Below are 17,658 nucleotides of genomic sequence, written 5' to 3' on the forward strand. Positions count from 1 at the left end.
CTTAGGTGACAATCGCCCTGGATTATAAAGATCCTTGGTTACAGCCTAAGCAACAAAATTTCAGGCTTATAAGCAAAATATTCTAGTTCATATTGGTATATTAAAGATTTCAGATTTCTTCTAATTTGTATTTTATACCAGCTTGCTGAGAATAATGAAATCCTGTGATTATTCCTCAACTGAGTTGTCATTTAGAAAAACAGGAAATGTCAAGATATTATGCAAATAGATCCCAATTATTAGAATTTCAGAGATATAATATTCTGCATGTAAAACCTGAGTATTTGTTTTAAATACCTGAATACAGATATAAATCAGCAATGTACCAAAGTTCCAATTGGTACATATCTTTGCCTCATTTAACATTATCAGTCTTTTTTACTTTTACTTATGCTAGTAGGTGGGTTGTAGTGTCTCAGAAGCATTTTAGCTTGAATTTTTCTGATGACAATGCTTTTAAGCATTTTTCAAGTGTTTATTTATATTCACATTTTCTTTGCACAGTATCTGTTCAAGTATTTTGCCTACTTTTATTTTGTTGTGCTGAGGATCAAACCCATACCCCTGTATATGTGAGGCAAAGGCTCGCTCACTGAGCCATACCCTCAGCCCACTGCACATTTTTAAACTGTTAGCTAAAGGGCTTTGCTATTGAGCTACACCCTGAGCCTGCGGCCCACATTTTAATCATTAGGCTGTTTTTATCTGATAGTTGTTTTCAAGAGCTCTTTACATATTCTGTGTTCAAGTTATTAATCAGATATACATTTCTCAAATATTTCCTCCCAGTCTATGGCTTGACTCATTTTAATAGTATCTTTTAAAGATCAAAAGATCTTAATTTCAGAGAAGTTACATTTATCATGCTTTTTGTGTTGAAGAAATATTTATCAATACCAAGTTGTGAGGATTTTCTATGTTTTTTATCTGGTTTTATATTTTTTATTCTTATATTTAAGCCTCTAAGTCATTTTAAATAATATTTTTCATATTATGTGACATAAGGGTTGAAATTCATATTTCGCATATATTATTTTTTTTCTAACCTATTAGTTGAAAATACTATCTTTCCCCCCACAGAATTCCCATGACACCTGTAATGGTTCGGATTTTTTTTTTTTTTTTTTTGGTACTAGGAAACCGACTCATGGCCTGAAGCTTACAAGGCAAGTGCTTGAGCTGCTGAGCTAAATCCCGGCCCAATGGTTTGGATCTTAAATGCACCTCAAAAGTTCATGTATGGAAAGGTTGGTCCTCAGTGTAGAAGTTTTCAGGTGCCAGGCCTTTGGAAGGATGAATCTATTCACAGATTCATAGCTCATTGGGTTTTAGGGGAAGGACTGATTATAAAAGAAGTTCCCTCTTTCTGCCTCCCAGATATCACGAGATGGGCAGCTGTGCTCTACTTCATGGTCCCTGCCGTGACGTAGTACCTTATCACAAGCCTAGAAACAACGGGACCAAGTGACCTGGACAGAAGCCTCTGAAACTGTGAGCCAAAATAAATCTTTCCTTCTTTAAATTGACCTTAATACAACACTCTTGTAAAAAATCAGTAACCATATATTGTATTTATGAGCCTATTTCTGGGCTACATTATTTCGTTGATCTAAATGTTTATATCTACACCAAAATTTTCTGATTATAGATTATTACTGAAATCGGGTAATAGAAGTTCTACCATTTTAGGGGCTGGGGATTTAGCTCAGTGGCATAAGCACCTGCCTTGCAAGCAGGCAGTCGTGAGTTCAATCCCTGGTACCGATAAAAAGGAAAAAGACAAAAAAAAAAAAAAAAGTTCTACCATTTTGTCTTTTTTCAAAAACAGTTTATTATTTTATGTTCATTGCATTTCCATGTAACTTTTAGAATCACCACACCAGAAAAGCCTGCTGGGATTCTGATTGCAAAATGCCAGAAAGCTAGAGATCAATTTGAGAAGTGTCATTCTTACAATGCTGAGTCTCAAAAATTCATGAGCATTATATATCTCTCTTTACTTATTTATTATTTTTGAGACAATTTCACTATGCAGTTCAGACTGACCTTGAACTCATGTTGTAGCCTAGGCTAGCCTTGAACTCACAGCTATCTTCCCACTTCAACCTCCTGTGTGCTGGGATTACTAGTATATGCCACCACATCTGGCTTCCTTTTGATTTTTTTTTTTTGGTAGCAGGAATCAAATTTATAACCTCACGCTTGCTGAGTTATCCCTAGCCTGATATTCTTTATTTCAGTAATATTTTGCGGTTTTCAGAACACACAGTTGCATCATTCACTGTAACAAAATACCTAAGATAAAAACTCATGGAGGCAAGGTTGATGTTTTGGCTCAGTTTCAGAAATCTCAGATCATGATCAGTTAGCTCCATGATCAGGTGGCTCCACTACTGCAGCAAAGCAGTGTAATCATGATGCAAACGTATGGCAGAGGAAACTGACAACTGGGAGGCACACAGAGAGAAAAGAAGGGGCATGGGTCCCAATATCCACTTCAAAGGCAGACCACCAAAGATGTAACTTCCTTCCACTAGACCCATCCCTTAAAAGTTGTATTACTTTCAAATAGTGCCACATACTGAAGACTTCAGTGAACCTTTGGAGAACACAGAAAAAATACAACACAGGAATTGCAAATACTTCATTAAATACTTCTATCCCTAAGTATTTACCTTTTTGTTTTTATTGTAAAAGATTATTTATATTTCTAATTATTTGTTGCAGTATTCAGAAGTAACTGACTTTGTATAAACTGCTATAACCTTATGAAACTACTAGTTCTAATAGTTTTAGATTTTCTACCTAGGCAATCATGTCACTTATGAAAAAATAATTATTTCTTCTTTCTGTTCAACTTAACTTCATTTTCTTGTTTTATACTGGACACCCAGTAAAATGTTAAAGTAGTGAGAGTAGCATTCCATTTTTCCCAGTCTTATGTAAAAGGACTAGGTCTTTCATCATCAATTATATAAACTGTAGTATTGTATAGAGGCCCTTCATCATGTTAGGGAAGTTCCCTTCTAAGTTGACAGGAGTTCTTATCATAAGTGTATTTTGAATTTTTAAACACTTTTCCTGCATTTATTGAGATAATATATAGTTCTTTTTTTTTTTTTTTTTTTTTTTAGTTTGTGAAGGTGGTGACTTTTCTCATTTTAATTTCTAATTTAATTTTTAATCTTGTACTCCTAGGATAGATGCTACTTGGTCATAATGTATTATCCTTTCTCTGTATTGTTAGACTCAATTTGTTAATATTTCACTAAGCACTTTTTTTGTTGTTTTTGTTGTTGAGACAAGGTCTCACATGTAGCCCACACTGGTTTTGAACTTCCTACATAACCAAGGTTAATACTCATTAAGAATTTTTATTTCTATGTCCATAAGGGATAATTGCTTGTAGTCTTCTTACAATGTCTTTTTTTGGGATCTGGTTTAGGTATAGCACATAATGCACTATAGAATGTGATGGGAAGTGTTTCTTCCATTTTTATTTCTACAAACAATTTACATATAACTATTTATTTTTTTTCTAAGACTTTTTTGTAGAATTCACCAGTAAAAATCAATAGGGCCTAGAATTCCCTGTGTATTGAGACACAATGTATAAAAATGAAGTGAGGGTTAAAGATGGCAGATCAGTAAGCAGTAAAATACAGAGCTTCCCTGAGAGAAATAGTTCAGATGCCTGAATAAAACATACTGGAGAAGACCAGACGGAGGAAAATGGATCCTCTTGATCCAGGAAGAAACTAAAGGGAAAGGAACCAGTCAAACTCTTGGTTGTAGAGAAACCATCAGAGCTGCCCAGATTCATGGCCACAACACTCTTGCTACAGCTGCCCAGACTCGAGATCGTGGTGCGATGGCCAATGGAGCCCCAGTTGCGCTGAAGTTGGGGGGTCGGTGAGCCCAACAGAGAACAGAGCCAGTGTGGAAACCTGCACTAACCCGCTGTGAGTGCTCAGAATGACCCTCCCACGGAAAAGGGGTGACCAACTGGACGACATACTGGAATTGGGCAGGACAGGCACAAACAAGGAACAGCAGTGACTTCAGTTGGTTGCTCCTTGCCCAGAGCAGACTGGTGGGATCTGCTTGGACTGGGTCATACCCCTAGCCGGGACCCAAAATTGTCCCTGAACATGTCCAGAACTGGTTCTGTACACAGCACACACTAAAGTGGTGAAGGCCCCCACTGGTGGACTGGCTCAGAGGGGAGGGGACAGCATACAGTGCCCCTGCTTGCACCTCAATGACCAATAGCAAACTCCCTAGCGAGCGTGCTTCTAAAGAACCATAGCCAACAAGAAAAGGGGCTAGGACCTCCACTATACACCTGTATGGAAACAACAAGAGAAAGAAATAAGAAAAAGCTCCCAGCCCCCAACTCAGTGAATGTTGATCCAGGAGAGGTAAATACAGAAGAGATTGAGGGCAGCAAACATGCAATGTCAGACATGGCATCAGCTGACATAAAGAGATATCTTTGTGACATCACAGACGAGCTCAAAACAAATATTAATTCAAGTAAAGCAAGATATAAGAAGATTAGTAAAAGAAATGCTAAGAACCTCTCAAGAAGACACAGATGGAAGAATGGAGGAACACAAAACAAGAAGAGAAACATTCAGTGAATATAAAGAAAATCTATAATACATAAAACAGATTCTAAGAGATTACCAGGAAATTAAAAACTCCATCGAAAGCTGGAAAAATTGCCTGACAGAAACTAGAGATAGATTAACAAAACTTGAAGATAGGTTTGCAACGTATGATCATGAAAGGAAAGTTCTCTTACCAAAAAAAAAAAAAGGAAACAGGCAGCAACAATACAAAGGCTAGAAGATGACAAGAGGATCTATAACTTAAGAATAAAAAATGTGCGTGAAGAAGCATAAACACAAATGAAATACAAAGGCTATTCACAGAAATAATTAAGGAAAAGTTCCCAAGCATAGGAAAAAGAAATGATATTCAGATAAATGAGGCATACAGAATTCCAGCCACCTACAACCAAAACAGAGCTACACTCAGACATACAATAATCAAGATCCCAGAAATTCAACATAAGAACAGAATATTAAAAGCTGTCAGAGAAAAGAAACAGATCACCTATAAAGGAAAACCCATCAAAATCACGACAGACTTCTCGACACAAACCATCAAATCAAGAAGAGCTTGGAGTGAAGTATTCCAAGCCTTGAAAGAAACAGCCCAGACTGATGTAGCCTGCAAAACTGTCTCTCAAAATTAATGAAGAAACAAGATGCCTCCATGACAAAGAGGAACTGGGAGAGTTCATGACCACCAATCCAACCCTACAAAAAAGACTGAAGAACATTCTAGAGAGAGAGAAAAAAAATACCAGGATTTCAGGAACAGTGGCAGAGAGGCTTCAATGAACAGGGCAACAGTGGAATGAAGGAGAAAAGTAGACAACCAATGGCAGAAAAATAGCATAGCAAAAATGAGGCAAAGAAGGTTGGCTATAATCTCTAACACAGATGGCCCTGATACACTAACAAAAAAGAAACACAGGCAGAGTAGACCAGGAGATGGGGTCCATTGAGATGCTCTGTATAGGAAATACAATTAACCTGAAAGAGGGTTTACGGACTGAAAGTCAAATATGAGAAGACAATGCTGTTACAGGAAACCAGGGAGAAATAGAGGCAACTCAACCAGCACCTGCAGATAGGGTGGAAAAGACATGATACTTTTGTGCAATATAGAACTACTCAGCTATAACGAAGTAAAACCTTGAGGCTTTTGTAGATAAAGGAATACAACTTGAGATCAAACCCAGGAGTGAGAAGGTTCGGAACCACTTAGGTAAATAGAAGGTTGCCCCCCTAATCTAAAAACAGAGGGAGTTGGTGGGACCCAAAATGCGCAGTATACCCTGTGGGAATGAAAAGGGGAGGAATTGTCTAAAAAGGAAGGCAGAGGATATTGTTAATAGTGTATTTAAAATCCACATAATAAAAAATAATAAAAATAGTGGATTTAAAATCCACATTATTCTCACCACTCTGAATATACAGATTATATTCTGTTCCAGTTTGTGTACTTGTACTAGATTTGAGGGCATAGACAACTAACCCAAAAATAGCAGAATATATTACGGTAATCATCCTTACTTTCCTATTAACTTAATCTGAAGTCCTGTATAACTTACACTGTCTTATTATGACTGATCTTTTTTAAATGTTAGATTGTTAGATTGCTGTTTTGTATTGATTGATTTTATTTGAATCTGTTATGACTGATAGTATCAAGTCTGAGAGCATAGGCAACTACACAGAAGATGACAAGATTCACTACGATACTCACTCTGGTTTGATTTTTACCTGCTTTTGAAGTCTTGTAATGTCTCCAATGTTTTGTTTTTATTAATATTGGTATGTATTACTATATTCAATTATACTATGCCTGATGATATAGACAATTCTACGGAAGATAACAAGAGACATAGTAACCATTGTAGGTCACCTTGTATTGCGGTTTTATGACTTTTTCATTTCATTTTTTCTAGGAATTTGTTCTATTTTCTAGGAATTTGTTCTGTTATACAGAGAAGGATAGATATACATGTAGAGACTCATGCATGCGTAGAACTTATAAACAGTTTATGAGAACTGATTATATAATGCATGATGAAATGCACAACTACTTTGAAGAAAAAGACACTAAGGTACCCAGTGCTGATTCTGCAATGTCATGATGTGAAATCCAGCAATACTATTATTCTTTGTTCAGAGTGATTTTAGTCTGTTTTGTTTTGTTTAATTTCAACATATGTGAAAGTATGGACACCTATTTTGAAGAGAATGAGAGACACTATGACAGCATTGTTGATTTCCTTATTGTCTGACATTGAAGACCTAAAATGCTTTCATCATTCTGTTTGGATCAGTTTTATTCTATGTTGTTTTGTATGAATTCACTGTATATGAAGATATGGACAACTATTTGGAAGAAAACAAGAGACAATATGATAGTGAAGATCTCTGGTTGTCTTGCTTTGAAATCTACATCTCTCACATTGCTTTCTTGTGTTCTGTTTTGTTGTGTTTAATTTTACCCTCTTTAAAACAAAATTGAAAAAAAAGAGATAAAATGTATATTTCCTTAATGCAAATACATGTAACTTGAGCATCTTTTGAGTGAACTTTGGTAATTCATATTCTGCAAAGCATTTGTCCAATTCATGTAAAGTGCTAAATTTTGTAGTATATTATTTCTATTTCATTATCCTTTTAGTATCTGTTAAGATCTATGGTGATGTCAGAGCTTATATTGATATTGCTAATTTTGGTCTTTATCAGTTATTTGAGGACTTTTAGTTATTTTTACTTATTTCTAAATTAATTTCTGTGGTTACAGCACACACTCTGTGACTTTTTACTTTTGCTATCTAGTTGCTCTACTTTTGAGGCTACGTGGGAAAATTAAAAAGCTATGTTGCTTTCACTATCTTCCAACATCCTCCCAATAATACTCATTCTTAAGGTTTTCCTATCTTCAAAAGTATAAATGCGGGGCTGGAGATTTAGCTCAGCGGCATAAGAGCCTGCCTTGCAAGCAGGCAGTTGTGAATTCAATCCCTGGTACCAATTAAAAAAAGAAAAAAAAAGTATAATTGCATCTCAATTGAGCAAATTAGAATAAAATTAACTTATTAATTCAATTAGTTCATTAAATACTTTTCATTTATCTTTAAAATGCATTTCAAGTATTACCTCCTAGAGTGTAAGTACTTACTGTTATTTGCAAGAGTAAGTCCAATAAATGAGCAAATAGGGCGAATTATCTCAGGTTTCATGCAATTTATTAGCCACTCATTAGCATGTGGAAAAAGTGAACAGCAAAACATTTGATTCTCATCTGCAAGGAGATTAAAGTATATCATGTTAAATTTGACATTTTGAAAGTACCAGTTTTCACTTGTTTTTATTTTTGTATTTAAATATTTGAGATAATTACCATTTTGAGGGTTGTTGACAGAGACACATAGAGTACTACATACTGAAGACCACAACTGATACCTCTGGAAAACAGTTTTATCTGACAAATTGAACTCATAGTTTGAAAAAACTGTCCTATTAGGTTAAAAAGAAAAGTTAATATAAATGTATTAAGATCTTAAATAATGAGTAATTAACAAGAAGGTATTTATATTTGCTTACCTGAACAACTGTGACAAAACTGTAATACAACCTGTTTCTCTCACAAGTGTTTGTCCAGTTCCTTAAAAAAGCAATAAATTACATATGACTTTGCAATAGTGTTGAAGAAATGTAAAGCAACGTTTAAGTAGTATTTTAATAAATAATTATCTTTTAAACCATGTAAAAGTATTAGAAACCATAACACAATTATAGGACATAAAAATTTGTAATCAAGATTATTACAGAAAACAATCTTGCACTTTCCTATAAAAATTATGAAACAATTATTTTGCATCATGATTCTCTATTACAATATCAAAATATGCTCTCAAGGGGAAAAATAAATACAGTATTTTCTAGTTTTTCCAAAATAGCAGAAGTAAATTTAGAAGCAATTAAATGCCTAGCAACTTAACTAAAGTAATGTTAAAAAATAATATCCATTCATCATTTGATGGAGATTTGGGAAGTTTCCAAGATTTAGCAATGAGAAAAACTGAAAGTGTAAAACTGGGAAATGAGAAGAAAATATTCAAGTGGGAAAGAGAAAAAGGGACGGAGGAGGAGTAAAGGAAGAAAGGGACAAGGGAAAAAAAGAGAACACAAAAAAATGGAAACCAAGTTTTTATGAATCAGGAGGGGGAATTGAAAGGAGGGGAGGGGAATGGGGAAAGAAGAAGCAAGATATATCATGTAAAAGTACAAAATCTCTATGATGAATGTTATCATTACGTATATGTAAAACATACCAATAAATTTTTTTTGTCTTTTTTGAGACAGGGTCTCACTATGTAGTTCAACCTGGCCTTGAGCTCACTTTGTAGCCCAGGCTGGTCTTGAACTTGCAATGATCCTCCTGCCTCAGCCTCCCAAGTGCTAGGATTATAGGTATGCACCACCATGCCTTGCTATAAAATTTTTAAAAGTAACTTTATTCTGGGTAGGAGGTATATGGGAACATTCTACACTACAGTGACAATTTTTCTGCAAATCTAAAATTACCCCAAACCCCAAAAGTAAATCACTTCACTATTTTTTGAAGTAAACATCAAATGATTAAATGTATGCTATTAATTCCTCTTCTAAAACTACTATTTCTAAGAAGTTAATGAGATTTGAAAAAAAAGACACTGATACAAAGACTAGAAAAAAAGGTTTCATAATGAATATTCCAATTTACTATTTAAAATTACTTTAAACATTCATAAGAAAATGTACTTACGATTATTTGAAACCAGAACCAAAATAACATAGACAGACATTCTTTTCAAATTTGTGTTTGAATCATCATTAGATAAGAGCAAAGTTAATTCTTCAAATAACTCTGAAGTACACAAACTTTGCTGACAGTAAACTGAAATATAAAATGTAATTTTAATTTCAAAGCATTAGCACAAACATTTTAAAATATGGTGAATAAAATGCATTGTTGCCAAACTAAGGATAGGTCTCCATCAGATTTCATTTAACTGACATACACCAGAAATACAACAAAATTTGTAATGAACTGATACATGCTTAAGTAGCAGACCAAAGCAGCGGTATTTTAATCAAAAGTACTTATCTAGGCTGCAAAGTATGTATTAAGATTGCCTAAAATTTCCAGTGAAAAATAAAATCAGACAAAAAATTTCAAAAGGATGAGCAAGAAAACACAACAAATAAATAAATAAATAAATAAAATTCAGGGACCTGCTTTGAGAAACACAGGAACAAAGAATACTTGTGATATTTTTTACTTTTTTAAAGCAATAAAATGCATTTCAGCCAGGTACCGTGGCACATGCCTGTAATACTAACTGACAGGCTGAGGCAGAAAGACTACAAGTTTGAGGTCTTCCTGGGTATCACAGTGAGATCTTAAAACAAATGAGAGACTGACAGAGAGAGACAAAGACAAATTTCTTTCTAAAATAAAAATAATAATACCTACACAACAGTTGAGTTTTTTGGTGTATGTGATACATAGGCAACATTTTACAAAAATAATTTGGAGTATAGCTCAATGGAAGAGCACATTTTTACATATCTTAGGCCCTGGGTTCAATCCCAGCACTGAAAAATAAAAATAATAATTTGAAGACAGTATTATAAGGAGCATTTTCTCCACTTCCTATATCAAAGGGAAGGTCTAGATTATTTTTCCTTGTACCCTCAATTCTTAGTCAGAATTTGATCCTCAAAAGTTGATGAAGACATATTTAATTAAGGAAATTATAAAGATATAAAGTTAGTTGGACAAACTGATGGTTTAAATTCACCCTCATTTCAGGTATATTGTAGAAAAGTGTTCTTGTCAACATGAATTTTTGTACCCAAAATATGTAAGTTGATCGTGCATTATCTTTATCCTTCGATGTAAGTATCTGGATAAAGTATCAAATACATAAAAAAGAAATTAAATTCTAAAATTAGCCAGGTGTGATGGCATATACCTATAATCCCAGTCCTTAGGAGGCTGAGTCAGGAAGACTGCTGCAAGTTCAAGACCAGCCTGGGCTACATAGTAAAACTGTCTCAAAAAACAACAAAAATCTTATTTTTGAGTAAAATATAACATATACTTGAAGGATAACAAAATTTGTATTTTACCATTTTTTTCTGCAATAGCTCCTAAAGTGAATAAGGCTGCTTCTTTTACCATGCTGTGCTCACTTGACTTTGCAAGATTCTTTATAAACATCAAACCACCAATTTCCCGAAAATAAATACTTGCATCACCTGTAGGGTGGAGAGATGAAACAAAATAGAAATTGTGTGTGGGTGATGTGTGTGTAGGCTATTCTGAAAAAAAAAAAGAAGAAAAATATAACAGAGTAAATGAGAGTTCTGCATAATTAACCTGTCATAGAGCTAAAATACTAGACCCATGAGTAAAAATTTACTATGATGTCTTACTGTTTTGTTGGCAAATTGAATAAATAGTGACCAAAGCTTCCTTTTGTGATAAAGCGTTGTCCATTTGGTACTTCAGACACTCCAATAATAAATTCAGATCAGTCTTCATTTCTGAAGAAGAAAAATTTCATATTTTAAACTAAAAGTTTTCTTTCAAAAACTAACCATTAAAAATCCACTTTTTACTTACATGTTTGATTTGTTTGTTTCTTTTTTGAGCCAGGTTCTCTCTATATAGCCCAGGATGGTCTTGAATTTTCTAGGTAGCCCAGACCAGCTTGAAACTTATGATTCTGCCTCAGCCTCCTGAGTGCTAGAACTACAGGCATACACTATTGCACCTCATTGAAAGGTATGACATTTGTAAAAATATTACTTTCATAATCTAACAAACAATAAAGATGCATGAAGAGAAAGATACTCTTTAAATAAAAGAACTTAAATTTCATATAGTCCTTTAGTTCTCCCCTTTCGTGTAATACAGGAATAATACAAATATTATTCTCTTTAAGTAAGGCTACACTGGTTTAAATACCTGCCATTTAGAAATAAACTGAATAAAGCAGGTATGAAAGCACTCTGGGAGGTCAAACCAGGAAGATCATAAGTTTGAACCCAGCTCAGTTAACTTAGCAAAACTCTATCCTTAAATAATTTTGAAAAGGGGTAGGGATGTAGCCCAGATTGAAGGCTCTGGATTTAATTCCAGCACCGAAAAACAAATGAAGAAATGAAGAAAGGAAGTCAGTTAAAGAGGCAGGGATGAATGAAAAGGAAGGAAAGTGAGAGGGAAGGAGGAACTAAATGAAAATGTAAAATATCAAAATTTGTAGGATGCTACTGAAACAGAATTTAGGAGGAAATGTGTAGCAGTAAATACCTAAATTAGAAAAGTCTCAAATTGGAGACTTCAGTTTCCATTTTAGGAAACTAGTAAAATAAGCTGGGTTCTGGGACTAGTAATCCCAGCTACTTGGGAGACTGAGGCAGGAGGATTACAAGTTTGAGGCCAGCATGGGCAATTTAGCAAGGGCCAATATCAAAAACTAAAAGCTAAGCATGGTGGTGCACACCTGGAATGCCACTCAGATGGCAGAGGCAGGTGAAGCTCTCAGAGTTCAAGACCACCCTGAAATGCATAGTGGCACCCTGTCTCAAACAAAATGAAACCAACAAAATTAAAATGGTCAAAAGATCTAGCACCCACAGGTTAAAGCCCCCAGTACTGAAAAATCAAATGAACAAGAAAAAAGAGAAAATTAACCCCAAAGTAAGCAAGAAAGGAAAATTATTATAAAGATGAACCTGAAATAAGTAAAGTAGGAAAACAGTCAAGTTCTTTAAGAAGATAACACAATTAATTAACCTCTAGCCAGAATGATTCGGAAAAAGTAAGCACAGATACAAATCACCAATATCAAGAATGAAAGAGATGGCATCATCACAGATTCTACAGCTAACTCAAAAGATAAAAAAAGAGCATTTTAAATAATGTCCTACCTATAAATCAATGATATAGGTGACAAATTGCTTGAAAGACATAAATCACTGAAACTAAACTGTAATGGGATACTACTTATAATTTAAAAGAATTAATAACTTCTACATGCAACATGGATGCATCTCAAAATACACTGAGGGATAGAAACGACAGAAAAAAGTACATACAATATAACTCCATCATTGAAAAAATACAAACTAGTCTACAGTAAAAGAAGACAGATCAGTGGTTACCTGGGGAATGAGTACTGGAAAACAACAGAGGGAAGGGTTATTTAAGGACACAAGATATAGTCATCATCTTGATTATCCTTATGTTTGCACAACTATGTACATATGTCAAAGTTACCAAAATGTAAGCTATCTGAACTGAACAGCAAACAGGATTTATATAGTTATACATAGACTTTGGCATAAGGCTTGAGTTAACTTTTTTTGTAAAGGGATCAAACTCATGATCTCCTTGCACTCTCCAGGCAGGTGCTTTTGCCACTGAGCTAAATCCCCAGCCCACACATTTTGAATTCTGAAAGATATAGGATGAAGGATGCACATCATAACATAAAGAACCCTTCTTTTCAATGTTTTTTCTCTTTTAAATAAAAAAATAGTACAGAGGAGTACACTAAAGAAACTAAGATGTATCACATCAATGTTTAGTCTTCCAAGACTAAACACCAAAGAAAACTTAAATTTAAGGCACAATACAGGGTGCAAGAAACTCCTTTATGTGCTTCTCCACCACTTTCTGCACATCCGTCTCATACTTTTAGATCTCCTATAATACTCCTTCCCTTGCTAGCCAAACCACCTACTGACATCTACAACTATTATGTTTTATCTTAGTTTTGTCATCTCTAGGCTGAGCAACTAGTTCCTTTAAAAATTCCTGAAGAGGGCGGGGGATACTAAATACAATACCAACTGTGTAAGCAATGAAAGAAAATTTGATAAAATAGGTTTAAAATTTAAAACAATCAGTGCACTGTGCCCCTTTGAGCGGCAGCATAAGTCCTAATACAGCCTCTTCTGGATGGCATATAAAAAGTTTAAATGGGCATAGTTAATTCCAGCACTCAGGAGGCTGAGGAAGCAGGATGGTGAATTGGAGGCCAACCTGAACTACACAGTGAGTTCAAGGACGGCCTGAACTACATGGTAAGACACTGTCTCAAGAAAGATAAAAAATTTAAATGTTGAAGCTTCAAAAGACACCATCCAAAATGTAAAAAGAGAACTTAGTCTGGAAGAAAATACCTGTAAGTTGGATATCCAATAAGGAGACTGTGTTCAGAATATTTAAACTCTTAAAACTCAATAATAGAAAGACAATCTAATAATTAAAAAGTATACAAAAGATTTGAATGTACATTTCTCCAAAACAGATAAATTGCCACACAACATTTTTGCTATTCATCAGGAAAATGCAAACCAAAAATCACAATTAGATACCATTTTATACTGCTACTAAACAAATGATTGATGAGAGATAACAGATAAATACCCTTCACCTTTTGGCTGGGGTGACTTGGGGGTATCACTGCCAGAGTTTCCTAGGGAAGTTAAGCCTGAATATCCATAATTGGATACTGTACTTTTCCATCTTCCTTTCCCTTCCTATTTCTGTTTCTCATTTCCCAGCTAGCTAAAATTTTTTTCTTAGAAACTGCTAAAACCCAAATCCTCAATCTCAATGTCTACTTCTTGAGGTAAACCAAAATAGAAAATGAGAGGAAGTGAGACTGAGAAATTTCAGACGAAAGAGATATAGGGCGGAAGAAGTATGATAATGAACAGGTATCTGTCTTCCCGGCTTCCTTGACTTTCCCTTCTCCTGAATCTCAAATTCACTCCTCAAAATTCTTTGTCTCTGTAATATTCTAAGACTTCCCTGACAAGCCTGGCACAACAGCAAACATGAGTAATCTCATCTACTTGGCAGGCTGAGGCAGAAGGATCCACTGAGGCCAGTTCAAGGTCAGCCTGGTGAATACAGCAAGACCCTACCTCTAAAAAACAAAATGATAACCCTTGATATTGGGACTTCCCTCTACCTACTGCCATATACCTTCAGTCATATTTCTTAAAAGACTAAGCTACTCATACTGTCCTCATATACTCTACTGCAATCTGGCTGATCTCCATTAAAACTATCTTAATTTTTCCCCAGTCCTGAAGATTGAACCTAGGGCTTCATGAATGCTGGGCAAATCCTCTACTTGTGAGCTAGGTTCTCAAACCCTTTTACTTTTATTAATATTAATTTTTATTCTGAAACAAGATTTTGCTAAGTTGCCCAGGCCAGCGTTAAACCTGCAATCCTCCTGCCTCAGTTTCTCAAGTAGCTAAGATAGCAAGCTCTGTGCTACCATGCCCAGCTGTTGTAAAATAAATGACATCTAAATGTAAAATTCAGTTAAGATTCAGTCTTCATCTGTGGTATGTGGTACAGATACTCTTATATGATTTTTTTCTCATGAAGCATTTTTTTAAAGTTCTGATTTCCAAGACATCACACTTTTGATGCTTTCTCCTTTCTAAAATGTTTCTTTCAGTCTTTTTTTTCTGAGACTGTTCTCTTTAGCTAAACCTTTCTGTTGGCATACATTAAAAAAAACTCTTCCCCATCCTTTTTTATATTCCATTTCTACTTTTCAGAAAGCCACTGTTACACTGTCCCTTTCTGCAGACTTTGACAGTGGTCTCTCAGGTTCCTACAGTTATTTTATATAGCACCATTAAAGCAACTATATATAACATTCTAAGTATTAGTACATCATTTTGTTTGCATGTCAGTTGAATTATGTGATAGGTACAGAGCACGTGCTCAATGCTGGTGACTTATTCCTAGATGCTGTCACATAATCTGCAGTATGGCATGCAAACATAGAACTAACTAGATATATGATCCATGAATTTTTTTTTTGATCCATGAATTTTTCACCTTGTATTTTCTTTGTGTCCTCACTTTCCATGCTTGTCTATATTCTTATTTCTTTTTATTTCACCTGTAAGAAAGAAGTATTTTCTCATTTTAAATTGGATTTTAAGCATTCCAGAAATACAAATGCAAAGGAAGTAAGAAAAGAATAGTTTTCTTAAAGCCAAAAGACAAAGACCTGAATTTGCACTTTATAGATATGTGATACTGGACACGCTTATGTTCTCTGAGATTCAATTTCTTTCTCCATAAAATAAGACTGATGTTCCGTTATAGAATTGTTTCAAGTATTATATCTGAAAACTTATGTAAACACATCTAGCCTTTTTAAATTACTCTAGGCATTCAATAACAAATTTCATTAAACAAATGGCTAGTTGACTAAATCAAACCAGTCCTTTCAGTCCCACTTTCTTTAAAATATGAATCTTTACCCCACAGTTTCAAATGAGACACTACTGCATGAAGATTTTAAACACAAACACAGACCTACACTCTTTAGATTTCCATTTCTCTCCGCAAACTAAGCTTAACACTAAATTTTTCTAAGAACTCATGATTATGTTTAGCATGATATTCTACAATTAAGCTTAAATCTTTGTACATATAATTTGTTAGAAAAATTTCTGAACATATCTCTTGTCAGAAAAATGAGGCAACTCTGACACAGTCTCTCACATGCCCTGAGAATGGTAAATTATTTATAAAATGTTATCAAATTCAACTTAATTTCTTAGAGCAACAAATGAGGACAACAAAATTCTAAACTTTTTTATTCAACATGAAAATAAAATCCCTAAAGCTTAAGGAAATTAAAAATAGGATTTTCATAAGTTAATATATGAATATATGCTAGTTTTGTCATTTTAACATAGTACCTCATTAAAAAGGAAATGATAAGTACATTATGATACATCCACAGGATAGGATATTGTTGCAAGAATACTGACCTTGAGTAGAAATGTTTCATAGCAACAAAAAAAAAATGCTTATATTTGTCAAGTTAACCATAAAGAGCAAGATTCAAAACTTTATCTACATTAAGGCACCAACTAGATAGTGGCAAATATAAGACTGGATGGAAAGACAGCAACATTATTAACAGTTACCTTTAGGAGGTGGTTCTATGGCTGTTTTCTTCCACTAATTTTCATTTTTTGCAATTTCTGGAATAATGACTTCATGACTTCTAACGTTTAGTATCTACTATAGGCCAGACTCTGTACTTTTATACTTTATAAATATTATCTTTTAGTCATCGCAATAACTTTATGAGGGAGTTTTATGAAAAGACTGATGAGAAAAGGGTGGATTAGTTGCCCAAGTTTCAACAGCTACAGTTGGATTAGAAACTAAGAATACCTGAGGCCAACAGAGGAAAATCTTCTCCATTATATGTCTCCAATATGCAGTATAAATACACATTATCTTTGTATCTTTTTTTTTTTTTTTTAACTTTTTATCAGTACCAGGGTTCGAACTCACGACCGCCTGCTTGCAAGGCAGGTGCTTATGCCGCTGAGCTAAATCCCCAGGCCAAATACACATTATCTTTGGGCAAATGATTTAAGATTTGAAAAAAGAAAAATAGATTTCTTTTTAAATGAGAGGTTAAGGTACTACAACTCATCAGCAGGGTGCCTGCATAGCATCTATAAGGCCCTGCTTTAACACTTAGCACCACAAATCAAATAAAATAGTTGCATTAAACAATTTTAATGTGGCTAGTGAGGCCTAACTAGCCTGACTTCTAGTTCAGCATTGGACCTTCATGTAGCTGAGTATACAACCTTTAATAGACTCTGGGTTTGATTTCCAGAGCAAGAAAAAAAATCAAATTGTTAAAAAAATGAACAATTGTATCATATGAGGATGCTTTCATTTTATGGGGACGCTTAAAGATTATATCCTTAACTAGCCACTCTTCTAATATAATTTTATTTTTAAAAGAGGGCTCGGGGCTGGGGATTTAGCTCAGCGGTATAAGCGCCTGCCTTGCAAGTAGGCAGTATTGAGTTCGATCCCTGGTACCGATAAAAAGGAAAAAGACAAATAAATAAATAAATAAATAAATAAATAAATAAAAGAGGGCTAATGCACAAATTTTTTGGTCTTTTCACTTCTTTTTGCAGAGCTGGA

The 17,658-nt window shown here is 34.5% G+C and overlaps 1 protein-coding gene and 1 long non-coding RNA gene across 6 annotated transcripts in view; one reads left to right on the forward strand and one right to left on the reverse strand.

Annotated features, from left to right (window-relative positions):
• Nucleotides 1–17,658, reverse strand: part of Terb1 (telomere repeat binding bouquet formation protein 1) — a 45,116-nt gene that overhangs the window by 24,358 nt on the left and 3,100 nt on the right. For 4 of the 5 annotated variants that reach the window (XM_063247462.1, XM_063247463.1, XM_063247460.1 and 1 more), the window contains exons 2-8: nucleotides 15,523–15,586; nucleotides 11,079–11,189; nucleotides 10,773–10,901; nucleotides 9,403–9,534; nucleotides 8,199–8,259; nucleotides 7,996–8,111; nucleotides 7,774–7,896 (exon numbers count right to left, since the gene is read on the reverse strand). In XM_063247462.1, coding sequence (XP_063103532.1) covers nucleotides 7,774–7,896; nucleotides 7,996–8,111; nucleotides 8,199–8,259; nucleotides 9,403–9,534; nucleotides 10,773–10,901; nucleotides 11,079–11,189; nucleotides 15,523–15,553 — 703 coding nt within the window. In that variant the 5' untranslated portion in view covers nucleotides 15,554–15,586. The remainder of the gene's footprint in view (nucleotides 1–7,773; nucleotides 7,897–7,995; nucleotides 8,112–8,198; nucleotides 8,260–9,402; nucleotides 9,535–10,772; nucleotides 10,902–11,078; nucleotides 11,190–15,522; nucleotides 15,587–17,658) is intronic. The other variant, XM_063247464.1, reaches the window with a different exon arrangement.
• On the forward strand, nucleotides 912–7,169 carry LOC134475765 (uncharacterized). Its single transcript, XR_010047003.1, has 2 exons — nucleotides 912–1,491; nucleotides 6,545–7,169. It is a non-coding gene; the product is annotated as an uncharacterized LOC134475765 (long non-coding RNA).

Source organism: Cavia porcellus, unplaced genomic scaffold (assembly GCF_034190915.1).
Source record: "Cavia porcellus strain 051 isolate PalLab524CR breed Dunkin Hartley unplaced genomic scaffold, mCavPor4.1 scaffold_4, whole genome shotgun sequence".
Lineage (NCBI taxonomy): Eukaryota > Metazoa > Chordata > Mammalia > Rodentia > Caviidae > Cavia > Cavia porcellus.